Source organism: Epinephelus fuscoguttatus, linkage group LG6, assembly GCF_011397635.1.
Source record: "Epinephelus fuscoguttatus linkage group LG6, E.fuscoguttatus.final_Chr_v1".
In the NCBI taxonomy this organism is placed as follows: Eukaryota; Metazoa; Chordata; class Actinopteri; order Perciformes; family Serranidae; genus Epinephelus; species Epinephelus fuscoguttatus.
The window spans coordinates 26,305,806-26,331,517 of record NC_064757.1 but is presented as its reverse complement, the minus strand read 5'-3'; the positions used below and the strand labels follow the sequence as shown (position 1 = coordinate 26,331,517).

Below are 25,712 nucleotides of genomic sequence, written 5' to 3'. Positions count from 1 at the left end.
ATGGGTCACAACATTTTCCTCTCATCTTATATCATATTCACAACTGCAGCTGCAGCTGTTCGGGACATATGCAGAGTGTCCTGTGTGACCCTGTATGTGAGAGCCTGCGTCAGTGGGTGCAGTCAGCGTCAAACAGCATTCACTAGTATCACAATGATATGACAGTGCATTATTATTCAAAGCAAATGAAACCCAAACTATTTCCTGGCTGACGAAGGATTGCAGGACATCGGATCCGTCTTCCAACAATTTGTAGATACAGTGCACACAAAATGATGGGGAACAAATGGTCCCATTAAATATTAAGCACCATGGTGTTTGTGTCAACACAGACAAGCAGATTCAGTTTCACACAGATTCTGCCTCGACTTGCTGAACCTCCGTGCATCAAATCCACAGAGCTGTGTGCTCATGCCAACAAGATTAAATTACTGTGTGATATGTTTCACTTAAAACCATTTCTGTTAACAGTTTGAATGTGTTGCCTGGTGCTGTCATAGCAAACAGACAGTCATAAAACACACTCAAACGTTTTGTCTCCACATAAGCTAAACCACACACTCACACTGATTGAAATTAATTCTGCTGGGTGGCAAAAATCTGGCGACCACACACGAGACCAATTAGTTTTAACCTGGTTGGTCAACCTGGGGTTCAGTTTCCAAAAAGAAGAGGGATTGATATCTAAGGTCCAGTGCGTGCCAGCACAGGTTCAGGTCAGACATTAATATTACAGCAGGAGATGAGAGAGGTAGGGACCAGTTAGAGGGTGGTGCAGCACAACAAAAACCTGCTCTTGAGGTTTTTTTGGTAAATACTTCTGGTATGACCCAACACTGGTCCCACTGAATGGAAAATATTACTCATCAAAAGGCTTTTTAACCATTCCGTTATTATATTGAGTTTGGTAAATCTAGGCTTAACTTCTGAGAATCAATCCGTCTACAGAACCATGTAAAAACATACCGAATATCATCACAGAATGGTGGTTACTGGCAACTTCATTGCACAAACATCAATACTTACAAGTTCCACAGCCACTTTGCTTGGCTGTGACTCCATTTCAAGCCTTTGTTAAAGGGTTACTTTGGTCTTTTCAACCTAGGCCCAATTTCCCCATGTTTTTGTGTCTTAGTGACAAATGGGAACTCTCAAATTTTAAAATATGTCCAGCATTGAGCAAGAGAGCCGCAACTGGTGGCCACAAAACAGGCTGTAATGTAACGACATGGGGCATATGCAACCTCAATGTACGTCCACTAAAGTGCTTGTTTATGCCACTGACAGGCTCAGATTGTCTGACATTATGGAAAGGATTTCTACAGAGACAGACCTTTTTGTTAAAGAGGAAGATCATTTCTATTTAAACCAGAAACAGCCCTGAATTTGCTCTCACCTAAACCACCAGACTCTGTTTAAATAAACAGTCATTTTAGCATGTTTAGAGGCGGCATTTTTTCCCGTCTAACTGGGTGAATTAAGGGTTTATCTCAACCAAAATATAGGTGGTGATTGTTGGAACTGTGGACAGACGATCCAAGCTGGCTTTTGTGAGTTTTATTTAGTTTCTGTTGACTTTGAATGAAGTGTGTTTCGTTCTGTTTATTAAGAGGTGGAGTCTGGTGGGTTTGGCGATAGCCGTTTAAGTGCTGTCCCAGGTTAAACATTAAAGGATCTTAGACTTTAACAAAAAGGTCTATCTCTGTAGGGATCCTTTCCATAATGTTATCAGCTACTTAACAATCTGAGCCTGTCAATAGCAAAAACAAGCAGTTTTAGTGCACATAGTGCACACGTGCCCAAAGTGGTTACAGCCTGTTTTGCCACTTTCGGCTGCAGCCCTCTAGCTCATACTGGACCATTTTCAAAGACTGTTGCTCCCCTTAGTCGTCAGTGAGACACAAAAACATGAGAAAATAGGGTCAAGGTTGAAAAATACACAAGCTACCCTTGAACTCTGGCACTGTGTTCAAGCTCAGTTTCTTCTTTGTCATCATCAGATTGTATTGTGTTACACTTATTACGTATTCAATTGACCTTCGCACACCCACAGGTAGTCAACCTCTCTTTTCCCAAAGTGTTTAAGTGTCTGAACACAGTACCTTAAGGATCTTGTAGGCACTGCTCATGGAGGTGACTTTGTGGTTGGCGTGGGATCCTCCCAGCTTGCAGAGGTGACACACGGGTCGTTTGCAGACCTCACAGTACATGTTCACCTTCTCCATTTCGTGCTCTGGACACATGAGCACCTGAGATATTAAAACAGAACAACAATGAGTTAAAAATCCACAGAAAAAGCACTTAGACTACATTTTAATTCTACAGTGATAAAAAAGATAGCTGAAGTGAAACAGGAAGATGACCTTAACTTAAAAAGCATCGAGACAGCTCTCTGTCAGCCATTTCCTGAAGTGTCTTAAAATAGATTTAAATCAGCAGTTTTTTTTCTGCCCAGATCCTCATCCTCAATTCATCAGAGACTGCATGTAGCCGTTTGATCAACTAAGAGACCAACAGAATAATGCTATACACTGACAAAGCCAGTTTTCTAATCCATTCAGCCATCACAGGTGAAGATGTAGAGAAATGTGGGACACATAATGAATCAAACTCCTCATTTGTGTCATTATTTCTATTGGATTATTAAAAATATTTAAGTTCCTCTCCAGAAACATTTAAAGTATATTAAAAATAATTGTGCTAATACTATTTTTTTTTGTTTAAAATTATGTTTGTTTAACATGATAGTTTAAAAAAGGGAGCTTCAAGCAGCTCTGTTCTTTCTCATTGAGAAATTTGCTGGCAGTAAGTTTCACTTTTGCTTTTTGCTATCTCCAGAGCTGCTCGCACTTAGTTAAGCAGTGAAAAAGCAGTGCACATCAAGATGGCTAGTGTTAGCATCAGAGACATAAAGAGATTCAGCCACACATGTTCAAGTCCCAGTCAGACCCAGACTCAGATGAGGAATCTGTTGTGCACAAATCCGATGACTAGCAGCATATAAGAATGCTCAGTATAGTTAGCATCTTTCGTTTTTTTATGCTGTTTGTAAGCTTGTTAGCTTGTAGGCTAACTGGGTGTTTGGTAGATAGCGGAAGAAAACCCCAAGGTCTGGTTAACATCCACAACTTGCACACTCTACCATGTTTGCTGTCAAAATGTTCACTATGCTAATGCTAACTCTTGTTCTGTAAACTGAAAAGTTTGCTCTGTGCTGAAGGTTTCAGGTTTTTTTGACAGTGTCCTGTTGAAGTCTGTTTCCCAGTCTGTGAGAATTTTCTGTATTATGCACCAGTTGGCGTTTGTATTTGTGACGCATCTGATCTACTTTGCCTGGCGTACATTTGAATCTCAAATTTTTGGGAAGTGCACAGACATCGTCCCCTTCAATAGAGGAATGTGAAAACACCTCTGAACACAACACATGAACAGAAGAAACACATTTTTGAGTCAGGAGGGGGGCTTTAAGTTGATTTACCAGAGGGCCAAATACCACAAATGAGAGACATTCCTGACCGGCAATTAATGATCAGGAAAACAAGACTTTCAGCTAATATCTTCCTAAACATTGTCTAACCATTTTAAGACTGAGCAAAGACTGATCTATACATGCACAGGTACATTTTTGGGTCATGTGACAACTTATCTCCTGAGAAATGTTCATAGTCCAACTGAGAGAAACTCTTGTTTGAGTCTTTAGGAAATAACAGATAAATACAACAGACAAAGATAAAGCCTTGAGAAGGCGGTGACAGTACTTGCCTTGGGCCTAAAGTTCGTGGTGGGACCAACATACTCGTGTTGAGCTTTGGGTGTGCCCCAGGGGTGGTGCATCTTGAAGCACTCGTTACAGTAGCTAGCCTTGCAGTCCATGCAGCTCTTTGTAGCCTCCTGCTGCTGCGGAGGCTTACAGATGTTACACATGATGGCAATGGCAGCACGAGCGGCCTGGCGGTAGCGCTCCACAATGCTCTCCAGGGTGAAGTTGCGGAACAGCATGCTGATGCCGCGCTCACCGAGGTCAATGTCATGCTGGCAGCCCGGGCATGGGATGGTGGTGACCCGGGGAGTCACAGAACCTCTGCGCCACCCCGGGGACGAGACGGAGCCTGGAGGAGAGCGACAGAGGGCAAGTGAGAAAAGATCATGCGTAATATGGAGTCACAGCTTTGGGTCACCCAGTTTCAAATCTTGTCTGAGGCCCTATTTTGACAACAACGTTCTTTGACTTCAAATTACACTGCAGGCATAGTTTCCAAGAGAGTCAAATCGGAGCTTTGAAAAATGTGAACCCCCATTTGTGTTCAACACACTCTGGGCCGTGATTCACAAAAGCAGCATTACATCATCTGCGGGACTTGCCAAGTATGATCTTCAGGGAAAAATGCCTTTGACAACACATATAAGCTTTCACAAATAGGGCCTCAGTGTGTCTCCCTTTGTGCTTTATTTCCACAATGAACACTACTCCATAAGGTCACGGATGTATGGAGCAAAACATCAGCACAGGCAATTTATTGAGTAGATGTCATTACAAGGAAATAAGTCCAGGAGGAGAGACTTTCCAAGAGTGCTGGGGCAGATTGAAGAGTGATGACATTCAGGAGGATGGCATCCTTGGAGCTTATAGAGAATGCACTGTCTGTATGAGAAATCAATTTTGCGCTGCAAGTCATTTAACATTTACCAGGGGAGTGAGGAGCATGGAAGTGCTCACAATGATCTGGACAAAGGAAATAATGGTTTCCTAAAATGAGTGATTAAAAGAAATAAAAAAGACAAATCACAGCATTTTAAAATCAAGCAATGTAACTGAATTACACTGTGTGACGTAGCAAAATTGTAAAGAACAAATGTCCTGCGATTGAACTTTCATACCACATGTCCAGTTCAATGCATCAACACATGACAACAAAACTCCTCTTAAAGCCACACGGCTTTCAAGAGTTTCTCACAACAGTGTGCTTGTTACAGATGCAGCAGCAGCAGCAGCAGCATCGTAACAGAGCAGCAACACAGTAACATGAGGTGGAAGTAAAGGAACTGTTACACAAGGTCACATCACAGACGCAAGCATTGCGGGACGCACAACACTGTTAGCACGCACTCAAACAAAGTCAGCAAACTGAAGTCACTACAAGGCAAAATAAAAGACAGAAATGTTGCTTCACGTTTTTGGGGGACAGGGGAAGCGAGGAGTGCTGGATTTATCTCAGATTGCAAGCCCGTTTTTCCACTTCGTTTCCGAGGACCTGGAAATTAAATCAAACACTCCTCAGGTAAGCCAAATACAGGAGAACCACTTCACTTTTGCAAAAAGGTGCAGCTGAGGGAAAAGCAGTGGCAGAACAGCAAACACAGAAACACTGACATGTGTAGCCATGTGCATGCCGTGTGACGTGAGTAGAACTAAAGACTGTGACAGTGCAGGGACAGTTTACTACCTAGAGGTTAAATCTGTAATCTGACAACAACCTGCAGCTGTTTGCCTCCAATCGATCACCCCTCATACCTGAATTCATACGACGAGAGGTGGACTTAACACTGCGGTGTGACGTTAGGATGAAAAACTTAGTCTGACGATGGTGATGAAGGTGACATGGCCTTGTTAGGACAAGTTAAGTCACTGGATGAAATGAGAAGTCTGACAGAAAGCCTTCAAATGTAAACCAACAAATGACGACTGTGAGTGCATGTATGCGTGTCTTTATTTACGTGCGTGTCATGTTGGGAAGCTGAACATTGACTCAGGTTCTGTGGTCTGTACTGCAGGTGTGAGCGTACAAGACCTAGGCAGGAGATGCCTGCAGCAAAGTGTGTGTGTGTGTTGATTTGTGGATCTGCAGAGGGACGCAGAGTCGAAGGCAGAAACTGACGAGTCATTGCAGAGCAAAAGGGGCTCGGTTGTTTTCCCCTGCACAGATCTTTAGACACAGTTTGATGCTTGAACTAATGTAGCATATTCTTTGTTTCACAGAGTTATTTCTGTAAACACAATCATGTCTGCACATCTAAATTCATATTTTATAAAACTAAATATGGTCATACAGTGGAGGGAATCTTGTTAAGTATCCAGGTAGAGTTCCATTTCATTTCTAATGCAATAAATTAATCTGTGGAGTCATGCAGCCAGCTGCACCAGCTATACACAAGTTCTCTCTTAACTATGCAGGATTTTCTGTATAGACTCATACAGATATAATTCCTCTCAATCATCACTTAAGACCCACTAGAGGTGTTTGGCAGTGTATTAATCTGCAGAGTTTCTGCCCTCTGCCTGTATTTTCTTCTCATTTTCTGTGTTAAGGATGCTTATGGGCGTGTGCCCCTACAGTGCTCAGGTGAGGTCAGGACTTCATAAAAAGGTGGCGACCAGGTGCCAGACCATAAGCAGCAGGCATCCAAGAGACACAGCACCAATAAAATGCAAATATAGCGAGGCAAAACACCAAACGAGAGTGAATCTGGGGTCGGCTTTTACTTTTACTTTCACTGCTGAGCATATTTATAATGAGTTACAGACAATCCTGCATAGTACATTGTTAAATAAGGGTGCAGAGTCCACACTAAATGATACACTGAAACTAGTTGGTTTGATCGTAAAGCTGTGTTGATTTTAAGTTGTTAGGTTGCTATGATAAACCCTTAAAATGTTAGTAGCACATAAACCCCAAACTAAGATAGAAATTACATTTAAACTAGGCTATGTTTGAACTTATGCATAGCTGGTGCATACCAGTGCTGTTAACCTAGAAGTGCTGAATGTTCTATTGCTATCCAAACATTTTGCTCTGTCAGTGGCTGCCCGAGAGGGGATTTGTAAGACTGTTACCTGCACATAACTCCAACAAATGGAAAATTAGACCTGTAGCAACCAGTTGACTAATCAATGCTGATCAACAGAAAAATAAATCTCCAGCTACTTTGATATTCCAATAATCGTTGTAATTAATCATGCTGAAATGGCAGAAAATGCTGTTTTCAACATTTCAGATATGGAGATTTTCTACTTTGCTCTGTTTTATATCATATTAAACTGAGTATCTGTGGGTTTTGGACTGACAAGACATTTAAAAGACATCACCTTGGACTTTGAGAAAATGGGACGGACATTTTTTCACCATTTTCTGGTATTTATAAACCAAATGACTAATCGAGATAATAATCATTAGTTGTAGCCCTATAGGAAATTCATTGCCTGGGTCCAGACCTTTGAATTCACCCACTCGACTGAGTCCGCTTTGACTGATTCGGATTCTGGAGACGTAGTGTGATGAGTTGAAAATTCTGTCTTATATCAGGCAAGGAAATTCAGGAAAAGTTCCTGGATGTAATGGTAATCCATTCTCTGAAAGGCTGAACAGAAAGAAATCATTAAAAGGTCTGAATTTACTTTTTATTTTGTTCTGCTTTAAATTGTATTGGTATTGATGACACCACAATGTCACTGTTTGCTACCATCTTGTTTATTTTTGAGCCTATTATAATGTATTCTTTAAGAGGATTAGTATAGAGAGACTATTTTATATGTGCTTTAAACACAGAGGAGAATGACATTTCTCTCTTAAAAACACCCACTGAGCATATCAGATAACTGCATCAGTCAGCCTAATCCGACCAACAAAACTATTACTCAGTCTTGTTTTACTTGGCCGTCAATTTGACACTTGTCAATTCATCATGCCCAAAATGATTAGAGGTGAGCTGAAACAGGTCTGCATTCTTATAAACTGTTTCTCAAACACTAATGATTGTCGACTGAAGCATAAACTGCACCCTAAGGCACACAGACAGCAGTCAGTAAAAGCTTGTTAAGAATTTCAGCAAGCCCAAACATATTGTAGGTTTACTTTCTGTGCGTGTGTGTGTGTTAAACTCAGAAACAGAGACTAAAAGTTCTGCATCTCAATTAAGCTGCTTTACTTGCCAACATGTTTTACGAAATGAATGCAATGGTTAGCTAGCACACACACACACACACACACACACACACACACACACACACACACACACACACACACACACACACACACACACACACACACACACATTCCTGTCCCCCTTCAACTCCTAGGAAACATCCTCACCCCTTTCTCACCAATTTTGGTCTTTCAATTCCTTTTTGTCACTCGCCAGAACTCCTCGATATGGACTCTACCTCTTTTCGATTCTCATCTCTCCAGCGTAACTCCACACCACTCATTGCTGACTCATCATTGCTTAAAGGTTTTCACCCGTTTTCCTTTCCCTTCACTAATTCCGTTTCTAACCTACTTACAAAATTAAATACCAAAGTTTGATAAAAAGCCTTGAGAATAACCTCAAGCATTTGCCTCTTCTTACTATGATGTTTAAATGCCTATTTAATCTGGATTTGTTTAATTAAGTTAAAGCTCAGTGGACATTTTTAAGGGGAATATGCCTTTTAATTCAAATTATTATTACCTGGGATTAAGTGTCTAACAAAGAATAACTTAACATCCAAAATGTAGCAACAGTAATTCTCCTAAAAACTGAGTTTCATACCAGTGGTGTGAGTTTGTATGGTCGTGTAGACAGGGGCTGAAGTAGACTAAGTAGAGAAAAGGTTGAACCAAACTAGGGTTTCACAAGGGTTCTAGTAACACTGTACTCACTACTACAGCTACTCAAAACACGGAGCCCGCGTCTACCTCGACTTCCAAACGACCTTCGCACTGTGGCTGCAAGCAATGAACAGAGAAGTGAGGTGAGACCAACAAGAAAAAAGAAACAATACATAATGTGAAGTGACGTGAGAAACCTTATTGTTTTTATATAAACAACATGACATTTGAGAAACACAGCCAACATAAAAATAAAGTAAAAATCTGGTAATGCAGTTCAGAGTGAAATACAGAACAGATTTAAAATATACATACAAGACGTGAACAGTTAGAGTGAACAATTAACTCTTGATTTGTGCACTTGTTAACGGTTTATATTTGAGCACAAATCCATGCAACTTAAACCAGAATTTAACTTTTCAGGACTGAATTAATCACATTATTGTGACATAAATGTCCTTGTCAGACAATTTTCATCAAGGGAATAGTTTGGCATTTTGGTAAATTTGTGGCTTTCTTGCTGCATATGAGGCTAGACCCAGGAGACCGTTAGCTTAGCTCAATCAGCATTAGGACTGAAACACAGGGAAACGGCCAGCTTGACTCTTTCCAAAAAGAAAAAAACAACATCCTTCTACCAGCACAATAACAATAGTACCATCCATTTACACTTTCAGTTTTTGTGCAGATTAAACAAACTAGGTTTAATGTGTTTATTGACTGGTCACTATACCCCTCCCATCGGGCTGCAGTCATACAGACCTTTTTCATTTTGGAAGGTTCCTATTTGAGTGACATGACTCAGAATTATCTAATTGGCAGCCATGATAAGGGCCGTTGGCATTCTCTAAATGTTAAGGAAAGGTGCTTCAGTGCTTCCTTTCTCTTTTAGCTCTTTTAGCATATGATACACATGGACCATCCTCTACAAAAGAAAAGAAGATAATGCCATTCCACAGTTTCTTGTGGCAGCAACACTTCAAGTTCAGCTGTTCACAAAAACAAACAATAGGTTTATTTATGTATAAATGTTACACTCATTTGCAAACAGTTATACTTATTGGGGGCAGCACAGTCACACAATGGTTAGATTTAGGTTAACTGGTGACTCTAAATTGCCTGTAGGTGTGAATGTGAGTGTGAATGGGTGTCTGTCTCTATATGTCAGCCCTGTGATAGTCTGGCGACCTGTCCAGGGTGTAGCCCGCCTCTCGCCCAATGTCAGCTAGGATAGCTTCCAGCACCCCCGCAACCCCCAACAGGATAAGTGGTTACAGAAAATGAATGAAAAAAATATACTTACTAGGATTAATGTCAATAAATATGAGTGGACAGGAGGGTGAGCGTGAGCAACCATTCTGAATGTGACAACCTTTTCATTTCACTTTTGTGACTGATGGCCTATATTTCTTTTTTATTCCACTTCCAATCTTGGTTATAAAGTAATATATTTTACCATGAAGGTGTCATCATGTATATAGCCTGCATGAAACAACATGGTAACAACACCTGGGACGAAGCATCCAGGATGCACTTTAAGTCGTTGGTTTCACTACAGCAGACCTACGTCAATAACATGAACTGGTGCATAATTAGCAAGAAAACCAATGAGCATATTTCCCCAACATGTCAAACTATCCCTTAAGAGCACTCACACCATCTTCACAGTGCACTTGACAAGAGTTAGCTGTTGAGCATAAATGCATCATGCCCGCTTTGAGCCCCGGCAACATAAAATAAATGAAGTTTAGAAACAATGCTGATGAGGTTTAGTAACCGCCTTCCCTCTGTCCATGCACAGCAAGGCCTGTACGAGCTGCACACCGATAAATATAGCCTTAAGTCTTTTCTTTCTCTCCCTTCACCTAATCCCTCATTCATTCCTTACAGGCAGGTTGCGTCACCATGGCGACCAATGATCTGATCTCCCAGTGTTGGAGGCGGTGGGCAGAATTACTCGGTTGTGCTGTTTGGGTGTTAATGTGCTCATAGCGTACTGTGAGGTTTCCTAAATATTCTTAACACACGGAGAATTTGTGTTTTGTAATCTGCTGATTAAACACACTTAACACGGGAACAACCTTATTGAATAATCCCCGAGGGAATTCCACTTGTACAAATTCCATGAATGGACTAAATAAACTGCACAGTTTCTTTACGAGGTGCTGCTAAATCAACTGTACGTTTGAAAGACGTTTTTACACACTGTGCATCAGCTCTGAGAGAACAGAAATGACAGAGGTGTCCTTGTGCACATGCTGGCTTCCAGCAAGGTGCGAGATTTGTTTACTCAAAAAGCAGAATTTGATTATTTCCTGCGTCAACAGATGCGGCCCTGCCAGTGAATAATGAACTCATTCAGGTTGAATAGGGAGTCTGAATGAGGCAGACTGTGTTTGAGAGCCCAGTCTCAGTGGTTTTGAACCATGAATGGCTGAATGGTTCCCAAAAATGGGTTCACTTCACTGTACTCTGGGGATCTCTTTAGCTCTGGGGCTCAGTGTGGCTCCGAGGCTACTTGGCATCTTAGATAAATGGATACCAGGCTCAGTTTTCTGTAGTGTGGGCCACTGATGATGTGTTTTGTCAGTCATTTTGACTCAACGAAATCACTTTCATCTGTCCCAAATCCATACTACATATTAACATATTAAGTGTATAAACTATGTACTAGTCTTTGTAATTTAGTGGGGTTTAATTCAGTTAGCACTCAAGAAGAAAAAATTAATACCAGTAAGAAATTATACAACACTTGGAGCTCGAGTACCAATGCCAATTAAACTTCACAAAGGCGTATTTTGTTTTGGAGGTTCACCTGGAGCCATTTCATCACCATCTATCTACAATGAGATGCAACTTTATTTTCATCTGTGAGCAGCTGCTCCATTTCCTCCAACATCACACCCCAGTCACCAGAATGTCTGCATTGTACGTTTCTACAAACCATGGATAGGTTACATTTGTACGTTTCATATGTAGCTATTATCTTGAAATTTTATGCTGAAATTTTTAATTCATGTTGTGATAACGCTGTGGTTAATGTTAGGCACAAAAAACATTTAGTTATGGTTAGGAAAAAAATATTTTGGCTTAAAAATACCCAGTTTGGACGCTACAAACACGACTGGAACTGACCCACACTCTTGTTAAGTACACTCACTTTTGTTGGTCTCGAACAGTGGTCTGCTGCGGTCTGCTTCTTGGGGGACATCTTGACCAAGTGCCAAGTAGTCCCCTCCCTTGTGGAGAAACTCAGCATATGAAATGTACAAATCTAACATATCTGTGATTCGCAGGAACATACAGCGCCAACATTTTATTGTGGCCACTGAGCTGGTCATTCACACTTACTGACCTTTTTGAGTATACTTAAGTCATTTTCTCGGGATAAACACTCAACATAATCAAAACCTGCCTAGAATACATACGTGTGTTGTTTGGATTTGCGACTGAGCTGCTGAATATGCATCAGTGTTTATCTTCAGCATCAAACCTAAAAATGCATTCAAAATCTGAATGTGCAACTTTTAATGCCAGGGATAAAGCGGTTATTTATATCCACTGAGTTGTGTCCCAATTCCATACTAATTATGTACAACATTAAGTATAAACCAGTTGTCACACAATACAGCTTTAGTAGTTAGTACAAAATGGTATAAAGCAGTGGTTCCCAGCTGATGGGTCGTGGTCCAAAAGTGGGTTGCTGATCCATTCTGAATGGACCGCAAGTGACTTCTGAACATATTAACTTTCTAAAAAAACCACACTTTATTTCTAAGTACAGTGAATTTCCATCATAGAGCGTTTATTTTGAAGTGTTGTTTCCTGCTGTAGAGTGAGTGAATAACAAAAAGTTACTTGACATAGACAGCAAACTAGCTTGAGATATTGCCAAATGCAAGTATGACGCTGATTATATTAAAAGGGGTGGACCTTGAACAATTGACTAAGGAGAAATCTGGACCCTGTGGTTGGACCAGTTGGGAACCACTGGTATAAAGTATGATATTTTAGACATTAACATAGAATATCATATGTGCATGGCGGCCAAATTTTACATTGCTGATTGATATTTTTGTAGCCGTCTCGCCATCATTGAGTAGCACTGTGGGACAATAGCAGCTGTTATCTCTAATATCTAATGTTTCTAGAGTGCATACTGACCGTTCTGACATTTTGTCTTTTCACAGTATAAACATACCACATACTCAAAACCTGCCTGGAATAGTACGGAGTATGGAAGTCGGACACAACTGTTTCTGTCAACAGGGGTGGACAAGAGTACAAATGAGACGACATCTTTATGGAAATGGCGCACAGCCCAGAGCTCTCAGAAAGCAGAAAGGCAGCCTTGTGTCCCCATCGAGCTGTTTTCAAGGCTTAGATATTGACCTGCTCAAGCTTGGCTGCAGCAGTGCCATGTGTTCAGCAGGGAACTCAAAAAATGTTGTGACAACTTAATTTAGCTACCTGCAAACCCCCACACCTCAGCCGCAGCTTTCCCTCCCCCCAGCTCAGCTTGGTTTAAGAGTTTAGGAGCTTACAGATGTGCTTTGTTCACTCATGTGTACACAAAACACACACATAGGCCTGTGTATCCGATTAAAGGCGGAGTGAAACCGATCTCTCTGTTCATAAAACATTTTCAAATGAATACATGAGACCTTGCATGATTGAAGGGGATGTTTGATGCCCCTGGGCCACTAGAGGCAGACGGGGGAGACAATTAGGGCTTGAGAGAGCTTGTCAATGTGTCTTTTCTCTTGGGAGACAAAACTACAGCTTGTCAGGTTCCTCTGCTGTCTCTTTAATGAAGCCTGTAGAGGCAGACAGGATTAGAGGAAGGAGTGATGACTGACAATGTTATGGCTGAGCAGTCAAATTATTAAACCATTTTTTGTGTTTGTTCTAGTTTCTCTAGGACAATAGAGGGAGAGGGGGGGCTGGTGTCTGTGCCACACTAGAACCCAGATATACAATAAAGCTTGGCCCATTTTGTCTTGCACAAAGTTTCCACAGACTTATTTGCTCTCGACCTTTAATTTGCCTTGGCTCATCACAGCAGTGCTTCTAGTTTGTTAGCTAATCAAATCCAGTTTCTATTTGTAACCACATATTTCCCTATCTGGGAAATGATTGAGCCTTTTGTTCTTTTCTATGGGAGGTAAATCCCAGATCCAGCCATTGAAACCTGTTGAATACAGATGACAGCAGAGCTAAAAGCTGAAGTCAAGGGACTTGGGAGGAAGACAATGTAACAGGAAGTTGGCAGGACTGATATAAAACTCATATTGCCAACAGCCTAAGATACATTCACTACTTGCTCTTCCTTTGCAATGATCGCCTGATTATAGCCTCCATCAACCCACATAGTCAGGCTGTCCGACAATATAGCACCATCACTGCTCCTACTAATGTCTCAACAATGCTTTTAACCTCGGAGAAATGTGAGATCCGATTCCCTGCATCTGTACACGATTAAATCCTTCCAGTAAAGAACTCATTTATTCAATCAGAGAGAAATAAATGTTTTTGACTCCTTACCCTGAGACCCACCTGATCTCACAAGCCTGTCTAGCCTCTCCATGGAGGGAGACGGCACCCTGGACCGGGGGCTGCCCGGCAGCGAGCACTCGGAGCCGGCGTCAAAAGAGTCCTCATGGTTGAGCATCAGCAGCTCTCTGACACACTTGTGGCAGACGCTGTGCTGGCAGGGCAGGATCAGCGGGTGGGTGAAGAGCTCCTTGCAGATCGGGCAGATCAGCTCCCTCTCGATGTTCTTGATCGGGACCTGTTGATGGAGACATGATCGCTGAAAACTAGGGCTGTGTATTGGCAAGAATCTGGGGATGTGGTACGTATCATGACACAAGGGTTAGGATTCAATATATTGCCATACTGTAAGTAAGGATTTAGTGATTTTTTTAAAACTTGAAATGCTAACGTTGCACCCTTTATGGTCGCCTGTTTCACAAGCCTGTGTTCCTTGAGTTTATGTTAGTAATGTGTTGTAGTTGTTGAGTAGAAGAAAGGGATGATGATAGATAACAACACTGAAGGATCAATCAGTCGAGGGTTTAACAACAACAACAACAACACAAAATGAACCACTGCTATGAATGTTGCATCCAAGCTACCAAAATGTTTTGGAGAATTGACACTTATCACAACATGATATCACGACACTCCAGGGTGTGTATTTTCTTACATCCCTTAAGAAAACTGCGATGTAGATATAAAAATGCAGAGATGGAACATTCATTGTTTTGCAAGTCATTATGTGCTCTGTGCCAAATGCCATTTAAACAGAGTAATGTATTACATTTACAAGAATCACGATTGCTTTAATTTTTGTTGAATCAAGGTTTTTGAGAAGTTGCATAGCTTTTAAGCTAATGTTAGCCAAGCATTAGCTCACTAACTATGCTAATATTATCCCTGACTTAGCGTTCTTTGTGCAACTTTAAAAGTTGAAGGAAGTTGGAAGTTGTTGCGTCTCAGATTTTTGACCCACTCATTTTGCATACTCCATTTTGCTTTCAGTTGACCACCATGAAGTTTTTGGTTGCAAACAAGGGCGTAGGTTTTGTTTCAAAAGGGGGGAGGGGCGACATATGAAACACAGGGTCTGGGGTCATCTGACAGAAAATTAAGTTAAAAATTTCTTGCGAAAACCTGAATTTTTTATGCACCAATTTGTGCATTGTCTGCATCAATTTAAGGTGTAAATGTCTTTATTTTTTTCAAAACAAGTCTGATACACAAAGGCACATGTTCTTAACATTGAGGGGGACGTGTTCCCTGCATCCCCCCTAAAATTTATGCCTATATATGCTAATAAAACTGACTTTGGTATAATTTTTCCCAACTGGTGCTCAGTAACGCAACAATAGTTTTTGTGGCTCTCTACTGCAACTTGATTGGATGTTGTCAAGTGGAATAAAAATTAGTTGAGTCAGGAAATGAATTGATGAGTGGCACACTTTTTTTTAAAATCACATAGTTTTCAATGTTTGGGCTTGGGGGAGCTATCAAGTATTTTCAAGTCAACAGGCTTCAGCCAAACGGTCACGAGTCACTGGTGTTAAAGACCAACTGGAGTTGCTGGTCTTGTGATTGTTTTCAAGTCTATAAAGTCATCAAATGTATGACTCAAGTCCACACCTTTGTATTTTATAATTGTACTTCTACATTTGGAAGTCTTGCATGAGGCAGCATCACAGCTGCTGTCATCCTTTCACATACTCTCACAAGACACGCAGGAGAAACAAAACAACAGAAGGCATCACAGATCAGTCTCAAATAAAGCCGGCAACTTCATACTTTGAGGCGAGGATACAGCTGTCTTTGATTCTTGGAACAATAACCTATTATTAGGACATTTTAGATGCAGCTGTAACAGGCCTATTGTCTGTGCTTTAAGCTGTGAAAACAACATTTTGCTGCGTCACTGAGGTGGGAAAATTGGGTGGGTACATTCAGGTTCGTAGAAAGTAGTTATCTATCCCACAGCTGAGCTTTGGAAAGCAGTTGATGAGATCACAATGACAGGCACACACTGTGTCTTTACCATGTTTCTGATACATTACATAAGACAGGATTAAGCCCAGCTGGCTAAATATAGACAAACAGAGAAATGCAGGATTCCAGCAGCTCACGTTTCCACATTAAAGAGACATTAGAAAACCAGAGTGAAACCTGTCCTCCCCATTTACCCACTGATGAGTTCATTTATTGCAGGTGGTGTAAAGTCTGCCTTGGTGTAAAGTCTGCCTTCTCCTGCTCTGAACAAACATTAATTTAGGGAATAACGCCTCCACGCGTGTTAAAGACAATACCCAGAAGGATAGAGGAAGTTTAAACAGACAGAAGGCAAACACCGGCTGCTCAAACACAACTCTTTCATTTTTAAAAAATGAAACAATGGCTCCAAACAGAAATGAATGGACACACACTGAGAGCAGCTGCACTAGGAGTGTGTAACTTCTCACAATAGCCGGTCTCCATGCACAGCAGCAGAGGAGCTACAGGCTGCTCAACAATGACGAGACAAAACGCGTTTCTATCTCAAACCTTCTCTTCCCACACTCACCGCGACTGTGCTGCTCCGCCGCATCTCTGCAGACATGACGAGGGAGGAAATACAAAGCCTGGGAGTTAAAACGTCACCTTGTCCGCCGGGGTTTTGTGTTTATGGCTCGGGTTAGAGGAGCAAACTTCTCGGACGGGAGGAGGAGAAGATGCCGACAGCGACGGCTCAGTGAATTTAAATAGAGTGACGCCGCTGAGAGAGAGGAGAGGCAGCGCTGTGGTGAATCAGCAGCCACACACACACACACACACACACACACGCAGGGGGTGGAGAGAGGCGGGAGGAGGAGAGGAGGGGGCCGAATCTCCATAGGAACTAATGCTGCCTTCATGTGCTCCTCGTAAACTTTATTTAACTCATCAATCCAACGTGTCGCACATTCAGGTGCTTTATCACACACAGGCAGGCCACACTCTGCATGTGGTTTACTTTGCATTATCTTCCTCATTTCAATCTCAGTCATCTATAAGATGAAATAAAATTAGTAAACTTTATTGTACTTTGGTACCGTGTGATTTGAAATGCTAACCTGCAGATGTCTATCAGGTCTAGGTGCACCATGCCTGCATGCTGACATTTGCTATTAGTATTAAGTAGAAAAACAAATGATAAAGGGTTATGGGAATGTCTTTAGAAGGTGTTTTTTAAATTATTATTATTATCATTTATTATTTAGCAGGTATTTGGTTATATACCCGTGGAAGCGTGATGCATTCACTTGAGAAAAAACATTTGCCCTGTTTTTCAGAATGAGATTATTATCTCAGAATTGTGAGTAAAGAGTTGATGGAGAGGCCTGCCCTTGTTTTCTAAATTAACAAGTAATATTCTTGTAAATTATTGTTTTTCTGAATAAATGAGAATATTCTCTCAGAATTCTGAGATAAGTTTTCAAAGGAAAAATTGATTTTTTTTTTTTTTTTTTCTTAATTGAAGAAATCTAAATTGTCATTTTTCTGAATAAATGAGATTGTTATCCCAGAATTCTTGGAAAAGTTTGCTGCTCCTAATTCTCTGAATTTACTAGATAATACTCTTAAAAATCTAATTTTCTTTTAAAAAGAATATTTATAATTTCAAAAGTATGATAAATGTTGTCATGATTTTTTTTTTTTTTTTTTTTTTTTACTTTTTTTTCTGAATTATCGAGATTATGATCTCAGAATTCTGGGGAAAGCTTCCATGAAAAAAATCTGCTTTTTCTGAATTCACGAGATGATAATCTTGTAAATTATTGTTTTTCTGAATTAACAAGATGATTATCTCCAAATTCTGAGATAAATTTTCATGGGGGTAAAATCTGCCCCTATTTCTCTGAATTAACAAGATAATACACTTGAAAGTTCTCGTTTTGTCAAATAATTTAGATTATAATTTCAGAATTGTGAGAAAAGATCTCATGAAAAACAAATTCTACTGATTTTTCTGAATTAATGAGATTATTATGATAAAAGATTATTCTGGGAAAAGTTGTTGTGAAAAAAAATCTGCTTTTGTTTTTCTGAATTTACCAGATACTAATATTGACATTTCTTGTTTTTCCTAATAAACAAGAATATTATTTCAGAATTCTGAGAAAAGTTTTGAATGAAAAATAATGTTGCACATTTTTCCAAATGAACAAGATCATCATCTCTGAATTTTAAGAAAAGTTTTCAAAGGTAATAAAAAATCTGCCCTTGTTTTTCTAAATTCATGAGAAAATGATCTCATAAACCCTGGCTTTTCTGAATAAACAAGATTATTATTTTGTTGATTCAGACAAACAAGAGCATGAATTATTATTATTATTTATTATCTCTCTGTATCAAATGCACTAGGCTTCTGTATAAATCAAAATAACGGACAAGTACAATTTTTGACCTGATGGTGGTACTAAAGGGATCACGAAAGTTGTTACAGTTCACTCTGAGGGCACAATTCAATTTCCTATCTTATAGATATATCACCGAACAAGTGGAAGTCTTGACCTGCCTGTGGCACTGGATCAAAAATCAGAGGATCACCAAAGTCAGCGAGCTTCATCCTCTGGGTAAGACTCTGTACAGAATTTTACGGCAATACATCAAAAGCTGTTGAGATATTTCAGTCTGGACCAACGTGATGCACAGACCCTTAGTGCCATCCTTTGCTTGAATGCTACACACATTATAATCACTGTTTATACACAAAATGAGGCATGAGATTACAAATGTGAAGAGACCAGGATGTTGCAATAAAAAATTATATACAAAAACTGTAGTTGAAGGAATGGAATTGGATGGTGAGTAAAGTGTCTTGTGTTTGCAGATATAAGCGGCATTTAAAACCATTATAGCACTTGTAGCAGCAAGAAAAGTGTTAACAGTGTGTATTTTATAATGCAAACAGAGAAGTGCAGGAGGTCGGCACTGTGATGGACTTGGACTTCATTAGTTTAGAGTGTATATCAGTACTTAAAATCTTTATTTAAAACAAAAACTCTCAAGTTAAACACACAATCCTGCGTAGTGTCTATATAAAACAGGTTAACTATGTTTTCAGAGTCTCTGGTCTGACAGTAGGCTTCCGCATTCAGCTCTCATATAAGGTTTCTATAGTGTAAAAAGGGCCCATGTGAGCTATAACTCCTGTTAACTTTACAGTCACTGCTAATGTCAGGGTCCCTCTCATTCTCTCAGGGGATTTATGATCTGTTAATTACCTGCTGCAGTGGCTTTTCTTCAGGCCTGCAGCTCATTTTATTGTACATCAGGGCCCCCTAGCAGGTCAGCCCAACTATGTTTTGGCTCAATAAAGAAATGGACCATGTAACAGTTTTTTGGGAGGAACATGTAGCATAGTATATATAAAACGCTGTGCAGCAGCACAGAAGGAAGTGGGTGAAATGTTTGAATTAATTAACGGGGCCAAAGAGAGCACAGTCACTGAGGGCACTGCAGGCATCTTTAGGACTCTGATGAGTCATTCGCTTTTCCAGCAGCGTTTTCTGGCAGCAAACCAGCAGCTCCACAGTATCAATCTCACTGGAGGCAACAGAGACTCCATCCATGTCTAGATTTCGATCGAATATCTACTTGAAGCTGCAACAGTGAAATGTTTTCCTCAAATATTCTGTGGCTGCAGCCTGTAGGGACATTGAGGATCCATGGGAGTCATAACCCAGGGGAGGGGAGATGTCTGTCTGCCCAATTGGCTCCATTAAATGCTGCATCATTCTCACAGTATGTCATCTGTGTTCATTATCAGAGCAGAAGGTTTGTTAAATTTGCACCATATGTGAATTTCCTTTAACCCTGGCCCAAATCCATTGAATATATGTTACTGTTTCACACTATTAAAAATGTAGTGTCACATTATCAGCAAAGATGTCAAACCAAAAAGGATACTTTAAGGCACAAACTGTCTGTGCAGTCCTCTGTAATAATGTTGTATTTTGATACTGCAGCCTACAAAGAATCTCTCACAATGGGACAACTCTTAAATTGTGTTTCCATTTAATAGCGTCTTAATTTTTGTGTATCTGCTCTGATTATTCTGACACCACAGAGATAACACTAAACATTGTTGCCCATTGTGCAAGACAAGTCTGATTAAATTTTAAAATATCACTGAATGCAGCAGCTGTAGCCAGCCAGTGAGTCAATCGCGTGTACGGTCTGAAACATGAAACAGACACACACACGCAGCTCATGCATGCATGGATGAATGTCACAGATTGTGTGGAGCAGGAGAGATGCATTTTAACACATTCTGTCTGTCAGTCTGAAATGGGTGAAATGGTTAGAGACCTCCTCCTCCTCCTCCTCCCTCTGTGTGTAGGCTCATACACACCTCAGTAAACCGCTGCCCCGACTCATCACACAGCTGCTGCCAACTGTCCCACATATTGACAGGAGTGTGTGATCTGCCTGCAGCACTACCTACCAACACTCTCAGCAACTACAGGGACACTAATTCAACTCTTTGTCTTCACTTTTATTTCCTCTAAGCATAGAAGAGGAGCCTCTGCCTTAACACCACGAGGCACTGACATAAAGTAGAATAGAGGAAGTGTAGTTCCATCTAAAGGTCATTCAGTTTTTAGTTCACAGAAAAGGGTCAGATCTTCTTATAACAGAATAGACCAGTGTTACTTTTGAAATGTCACAGATTACTAGTTACCCTGTTGTAAATGTGATAAGTAATAAAAGTAACCATTTGAATTACTTCATCAAAGTAATTTGGTTGGATTCCAACAAATGTTTTAAACGGGGCAGTGATGCTGAAAATGTCCTACGCCAAAGGAAGGCACTCCTTCAGAGTGAGAAGAAAAAGATGCAAATTAACAGAATGAACGTTATACTCTACATATAAACTTCCTACCGAGAAGAATAAATTCTGATGTGGCTCTTTTGTAATCACCAACATTTGGATTTGATTGGCAGCTGCAATTTAATTACATATTTTTCTCAGTAACTGCACTCATTCCAGTTACATTTATTTTGTAACTGAATTACATGTAACTAGTAACTAAACACTGGATTAGTTTTAGAGGTACATCACTACCGAATGACATAATGCAAAATAATACACAGGAGAGGCTAAAACATGAGATTATAAGATTAAGATTACACCAGTACTTTTGAACTACACGGTGTTGCCGTGCATATGGCTACACACAGCTGACATGTTTTACAGGAATAGGATGGAACAGAGTAGGATACAGAAGAGGGTCTGTTCATTAGATTGTTAGTAGTGAGTAGAGAGACTGAAGGATAGGATAGAATTAGGTGGAAGAATACAATGTAGGATACAATAGAAGAATAGAGTGTATGATAGAATAGGATTAGACAGAAGAATAGAGTTTAGGATAGAATAAAATTAGATAGAAGATAGAGTTGGCTAGAATAGAATTAGGTGGAATAAAGTGTAAGATAGAATAGGATTAGGTAGAAGAACAGAGTTTAGAATAGGATAGAGTAAGGTAGAAGAAATGAGAGTAGAATAGAAATGGGTAGAAGAACAGAGTGTAGGATAGAGTTGAATTAGACAGAGTGTAATTAGGTAGAAGAATTGAACATAGGATAGAATAGAACAGAATAGAATAAGGTAGAAGAATAAAGTGTATGATAGAATAGAATTACACATATATGTGCTTGTGCTACAATATAGCACATATGAAGACATCAGAACTAAGTTCTTTACCAAAATTAAATATAAACTCCAAGATTTTGATTCACTTTCACCAGACTAAAATGTAACATCTTCCTACTTGAAAGAAACCAGTGTCAGCGCCACAGATGCAGCAAGATATGTCGGTGCATGTCACAGCCTTAGAGACAACCAACACACCAACATATAGATCATCTCATCACAGATCACACTCTGCCTTTATATATACATGTACGTTTTTTTGCCCGTAAAATTTATGTTAATGCATTTGTAGATTGTTTTGTAATTTTTACTGTTGTTAACTGTATTTGTGCTTTGGCAACACATAAGAAATGTGCCAATAAAGCTTATTGAATTGAACTGAAATTGATAGGATAGTGTGATTGTGCTGCCTCCTTGACCAGGACTCCCTGGACGAAGAGATCCTGTTTCTCAATGGGAACTTCCTGGCTAAAAAAAAGACAATAGAATTGAATTATGGGGCTATATCAGCACTTAATATTAACAAATAATTGTTAACACAATTGAACTGAGTAGGTGTGGTATTAATATGATCAGAGTGGCAGAGGTACAGACCTGATTTTTTTTTTTTTTTTAACAGAAATAGAACGAAATAGGATATAGTATTGTCTGTAGGTCTGTCTAGACAATTGAATTAATAGAACAGATTAGAGTCTATTGCTGCTGATTACAATGTCAGAATAGACTGTAGATTAGAACAGAAATACAGGGTGGAAGATAACATTATTTAATAATATAACATATCCTATTACTGAATATATCAATAGCTAATAGAATTTAATTGAGCTGAATATGGATTCATGTGAGTAGAATAGCAGAGGCACACACCTGAAATCCTGTTACAGAAATAGAACAGAATAGAATAGAAGAGAATAGGTGTGAGTCCAACTATGGATGCAATGCAATCAGTGGAACAGAGGAGCACCTTTAATACCTCAGATCATATTACAATATTAGAATAGATAATGTGACATCAGTGACCAATGTGAATAGAATAGACTAGAATAAAATAGAATAGGATATAGGCAGTGGCATCCCTCTCCACCCCCTGACAGCTCTGCAGGCCGGCCCGGCGCTGCTGCTGTCGGCTGCATGATGACAGACAGCCCGCTGCTGTCACAAGGACCGTAAATCATCCGGAGGAGACTCACCTCGCCTCGCTCGATCCGCTCCACGATGCTGGCGAACTCCGTCATGTCCTCAGAGTCCGACATGGCTCCAGATGATGGTGGATGTTAGCGCACACACAGAAAACCGGTCAGCAAATATTAATAAATAAAAAAAAAAATGTAGAAAAACACCCACGCGCACACAAACAGCAGCTGCGGCTTAAAGCAAACAGGATGAAAAGCTTCCCAGCTTCACAGGGGAGGTGAGATAACATCAAGAGAGAAGAGCCGCTCCTCAGACCACATCCTCATCACCACCCTCCCTCCTCTCTCTCTCCACAGGCTTGTGTATGTGTGTGTGTGTGTGTCCGTGGAGTCTACGGTACATGCGCCGGCCGCAAGAAGCCAATTTTATTTTAGTTTGCCTCATCTTGGAGGGAAAACCCCGCCCTCATCTCCCCAACTGTACCATCTCCCTCCTTCTCCCTCTACATCATCCCTCAGCGGCGATGTCTCCACTCACAGGGCTCTTTGTATCCCCGTGCTCCGTCATGTATCAGCCCGATTCATCCATCAATCACCAGAATAATCTTAATAATCTCAGATTGGAGATTAAAGGGGGCGGGCTGGGGGGTCTTAAATCTGTTAGTGCTGCATTCAGTCAAGTTGGAGCATTTACGCATGGCTGGCCGCGCGCTCATGTGTTCATATGTTGCTTTATCTGGGCTCAGTTCTGCTCATTGCGACCCAAACATGTGACTGCAGCTCTTTGGTCTCGTGTTGAGTTTGTTGTCTGTCTTTGGTAGGATTGATTCTGTCATGTGGAGTTGAGCTGTTTCATGCATGAGCCGGAATGTGATGCGACTGTTGTTTGTGTGAGGCCGGATTAAGTTCGTGTTTTTAATTTTTTTTTCTGGCAATGCCACTTGTTCCGCGTCACCAGATGGCCTCATGGCTTCATGCAGACATATTCCACCCCATTGAGCATGTGGAGGGGGACAAGCGGGCAGACTGCCCTGACGGAGCAAACGGTGCATGACAAAACTAATAACTCATAACTGACTACTGTTTCCAAAAGCACTGAGATAATCACTGTTTGCTGCAGTGGAGCATGTGGGCTCAATTCTCGGGAAAGCTGTCATCTATGGTCAATCTTAAAATGAACACTGGGACCAAATTAAACTGTGACCTACCACTTTTTATTAATGAATCTCTTATAAAGGTGTTATAAGTAGTAACCAATGGATTTAAACCATTTACTAATGCTTTATAGATGAGTTTAAGACATCATGTCCTCCTAAGACCCTGTGTCCTCATATGTGCACATCACATGTTGGGTTTACTTGACCTTATATTTCATTCTTCTTAATTTAGACCTGTTGTCCTTGTTTGTGGACATTTTTCTGTGCCATCTAGTGGTAGTAAGAGCACAATACACTAACCCATGTAAAAACAAGATGGCAGCCATCTCTGCCAAGTCAGTCTGCAGCCGATCCTGACACAAAAGTGGACAAGGTCCAAAACCTGATCCGATTTTATGGTTGAAACTTGTTTATGATTTATAATGTTTTTAGTTTGATTATGGCAAGACACGCCAAGTCAGGGCGCCATCTTGGCTCTGTTACCTCTCACCTAAGTGTCTACACTCAGTCTAAAAGCCAGACAGTCCGGGTATGTGAGTGGAGGTAGGGCCTTGGGCTGTGAAGTCATCTGGATCTATGTTGTTTATTGTGATTAATTTGTCCAAATCTATGGTCCAAAAACTGTAGGAATGAGTCCTAAACCATGGAGATGAGTCAGCATTTCTGCACTTTCGGTTCCCTCGTCTCAAGGTCAATGGGTTTTTTGTTAGATGCCTGAAATAAAGGTCTGTGGTTATCACCAGCTTAAAGGGGAACATGACCTCAGTTTAGAATTCTAAGATGTTATTTCCATGGCCAAGCAAAGTTAAATAAATATTTGTGAACATGAGCTACTCTCTCTCAAAGCCAGAAACTAGAGAAGTGAGTCTCTAACTTGTGATGTCATAGGGTATACAGTCTAGAGCTGCTCCACAGACAATTAGTGTTTACATGTACATGAACAACCTGTTTATGATCGGGGATATTGGAGTATCCTGTTTATGTGTTTGAGCATGTAAACACCATATCCTGTATATGATCATAACCAGTATAAGCCTCATAAATGTCATAATGTCCATGTAATCACACTCAATGACTTGGAGTCTGAAATTTTGGACCCACAAAAAAACCCTAATGAGCTTTATCCTACTGTAGTGTTCTCAGCTGTGAAACAGAAAATGAACCCATATACTTAGAACATCCCCCTGACATCTACCCATAACATCTTTCCCAACTCATTGTCTGTGGAGCAGCTCCAGACTTTATACCCCATGACATCACAAATCTGAGGTTTAGCACTATGGTTTTTGTTAATTAATGTTTTTTGGACTGTCTTAGACCATAGGAATAATGCATGACTTTTGAAAATGGGTGTAATTCCCCTTTCAAAGATCTCACATTTTGTTCTATGACTAAAATACACCTGTAAATACCCCACTGGAAATTCTGAAGCTTTCAGGTGGGAAAAGCAGTTACTAACAAGTGGCTAAATGAGACTACAAAATGTCATCATGCAGAACACTGCTTTACAGCCTTGTTGTCATGGTGACATTAAGTCATGCGACCGTGGTGTAGTTCCCTTTTAGCCTTATGTTAGCTTTTTACTTCTTTGAATTTTAGGCTTCAAAAATGATACAAAGTGATGTTCATT

The 25,712-nt window shown here is 40.3% G+C and overlaps 1 protein-coding gene across 6 annotated transcripts in view; it reads right to left on the bottom strand.

The window, feature by feature from the left end:
* trim36 (tripartite motif containing 36) overlaps positions 1-23,268 on the bottom strand; it is a 49,079-nt gene extending 25,811 nt beyond the window's left edge. The window contains exons 1-4 of one of the 6 annotated variants that reach the window (XM_049577891.1): positions 22,983-23,268; positions 14,130-14,376; positions 3,763-4,109; positions 2,103-2,249 (exon numbers count right to left, since the gene is read on the bottom strand). In XM_049577891.1, coding sequence (XP_049433848.1) covers positions 2,103-2,249; positions 3,763-4,109; positions 14,130-14,376; positions 22,983-23,045 — 804 coding nt within the window. In that variant the 5' untranslated portion in view covers positions 23,046-23,268. The other 5 variants (XM_049577892.1, XM_049577893.1, XM_049577896.1 and 2 more) reach the window with 5 other exon arrangements.
* Positions 23,269-25,712: the final 2,444 nt, after the last annotated feature.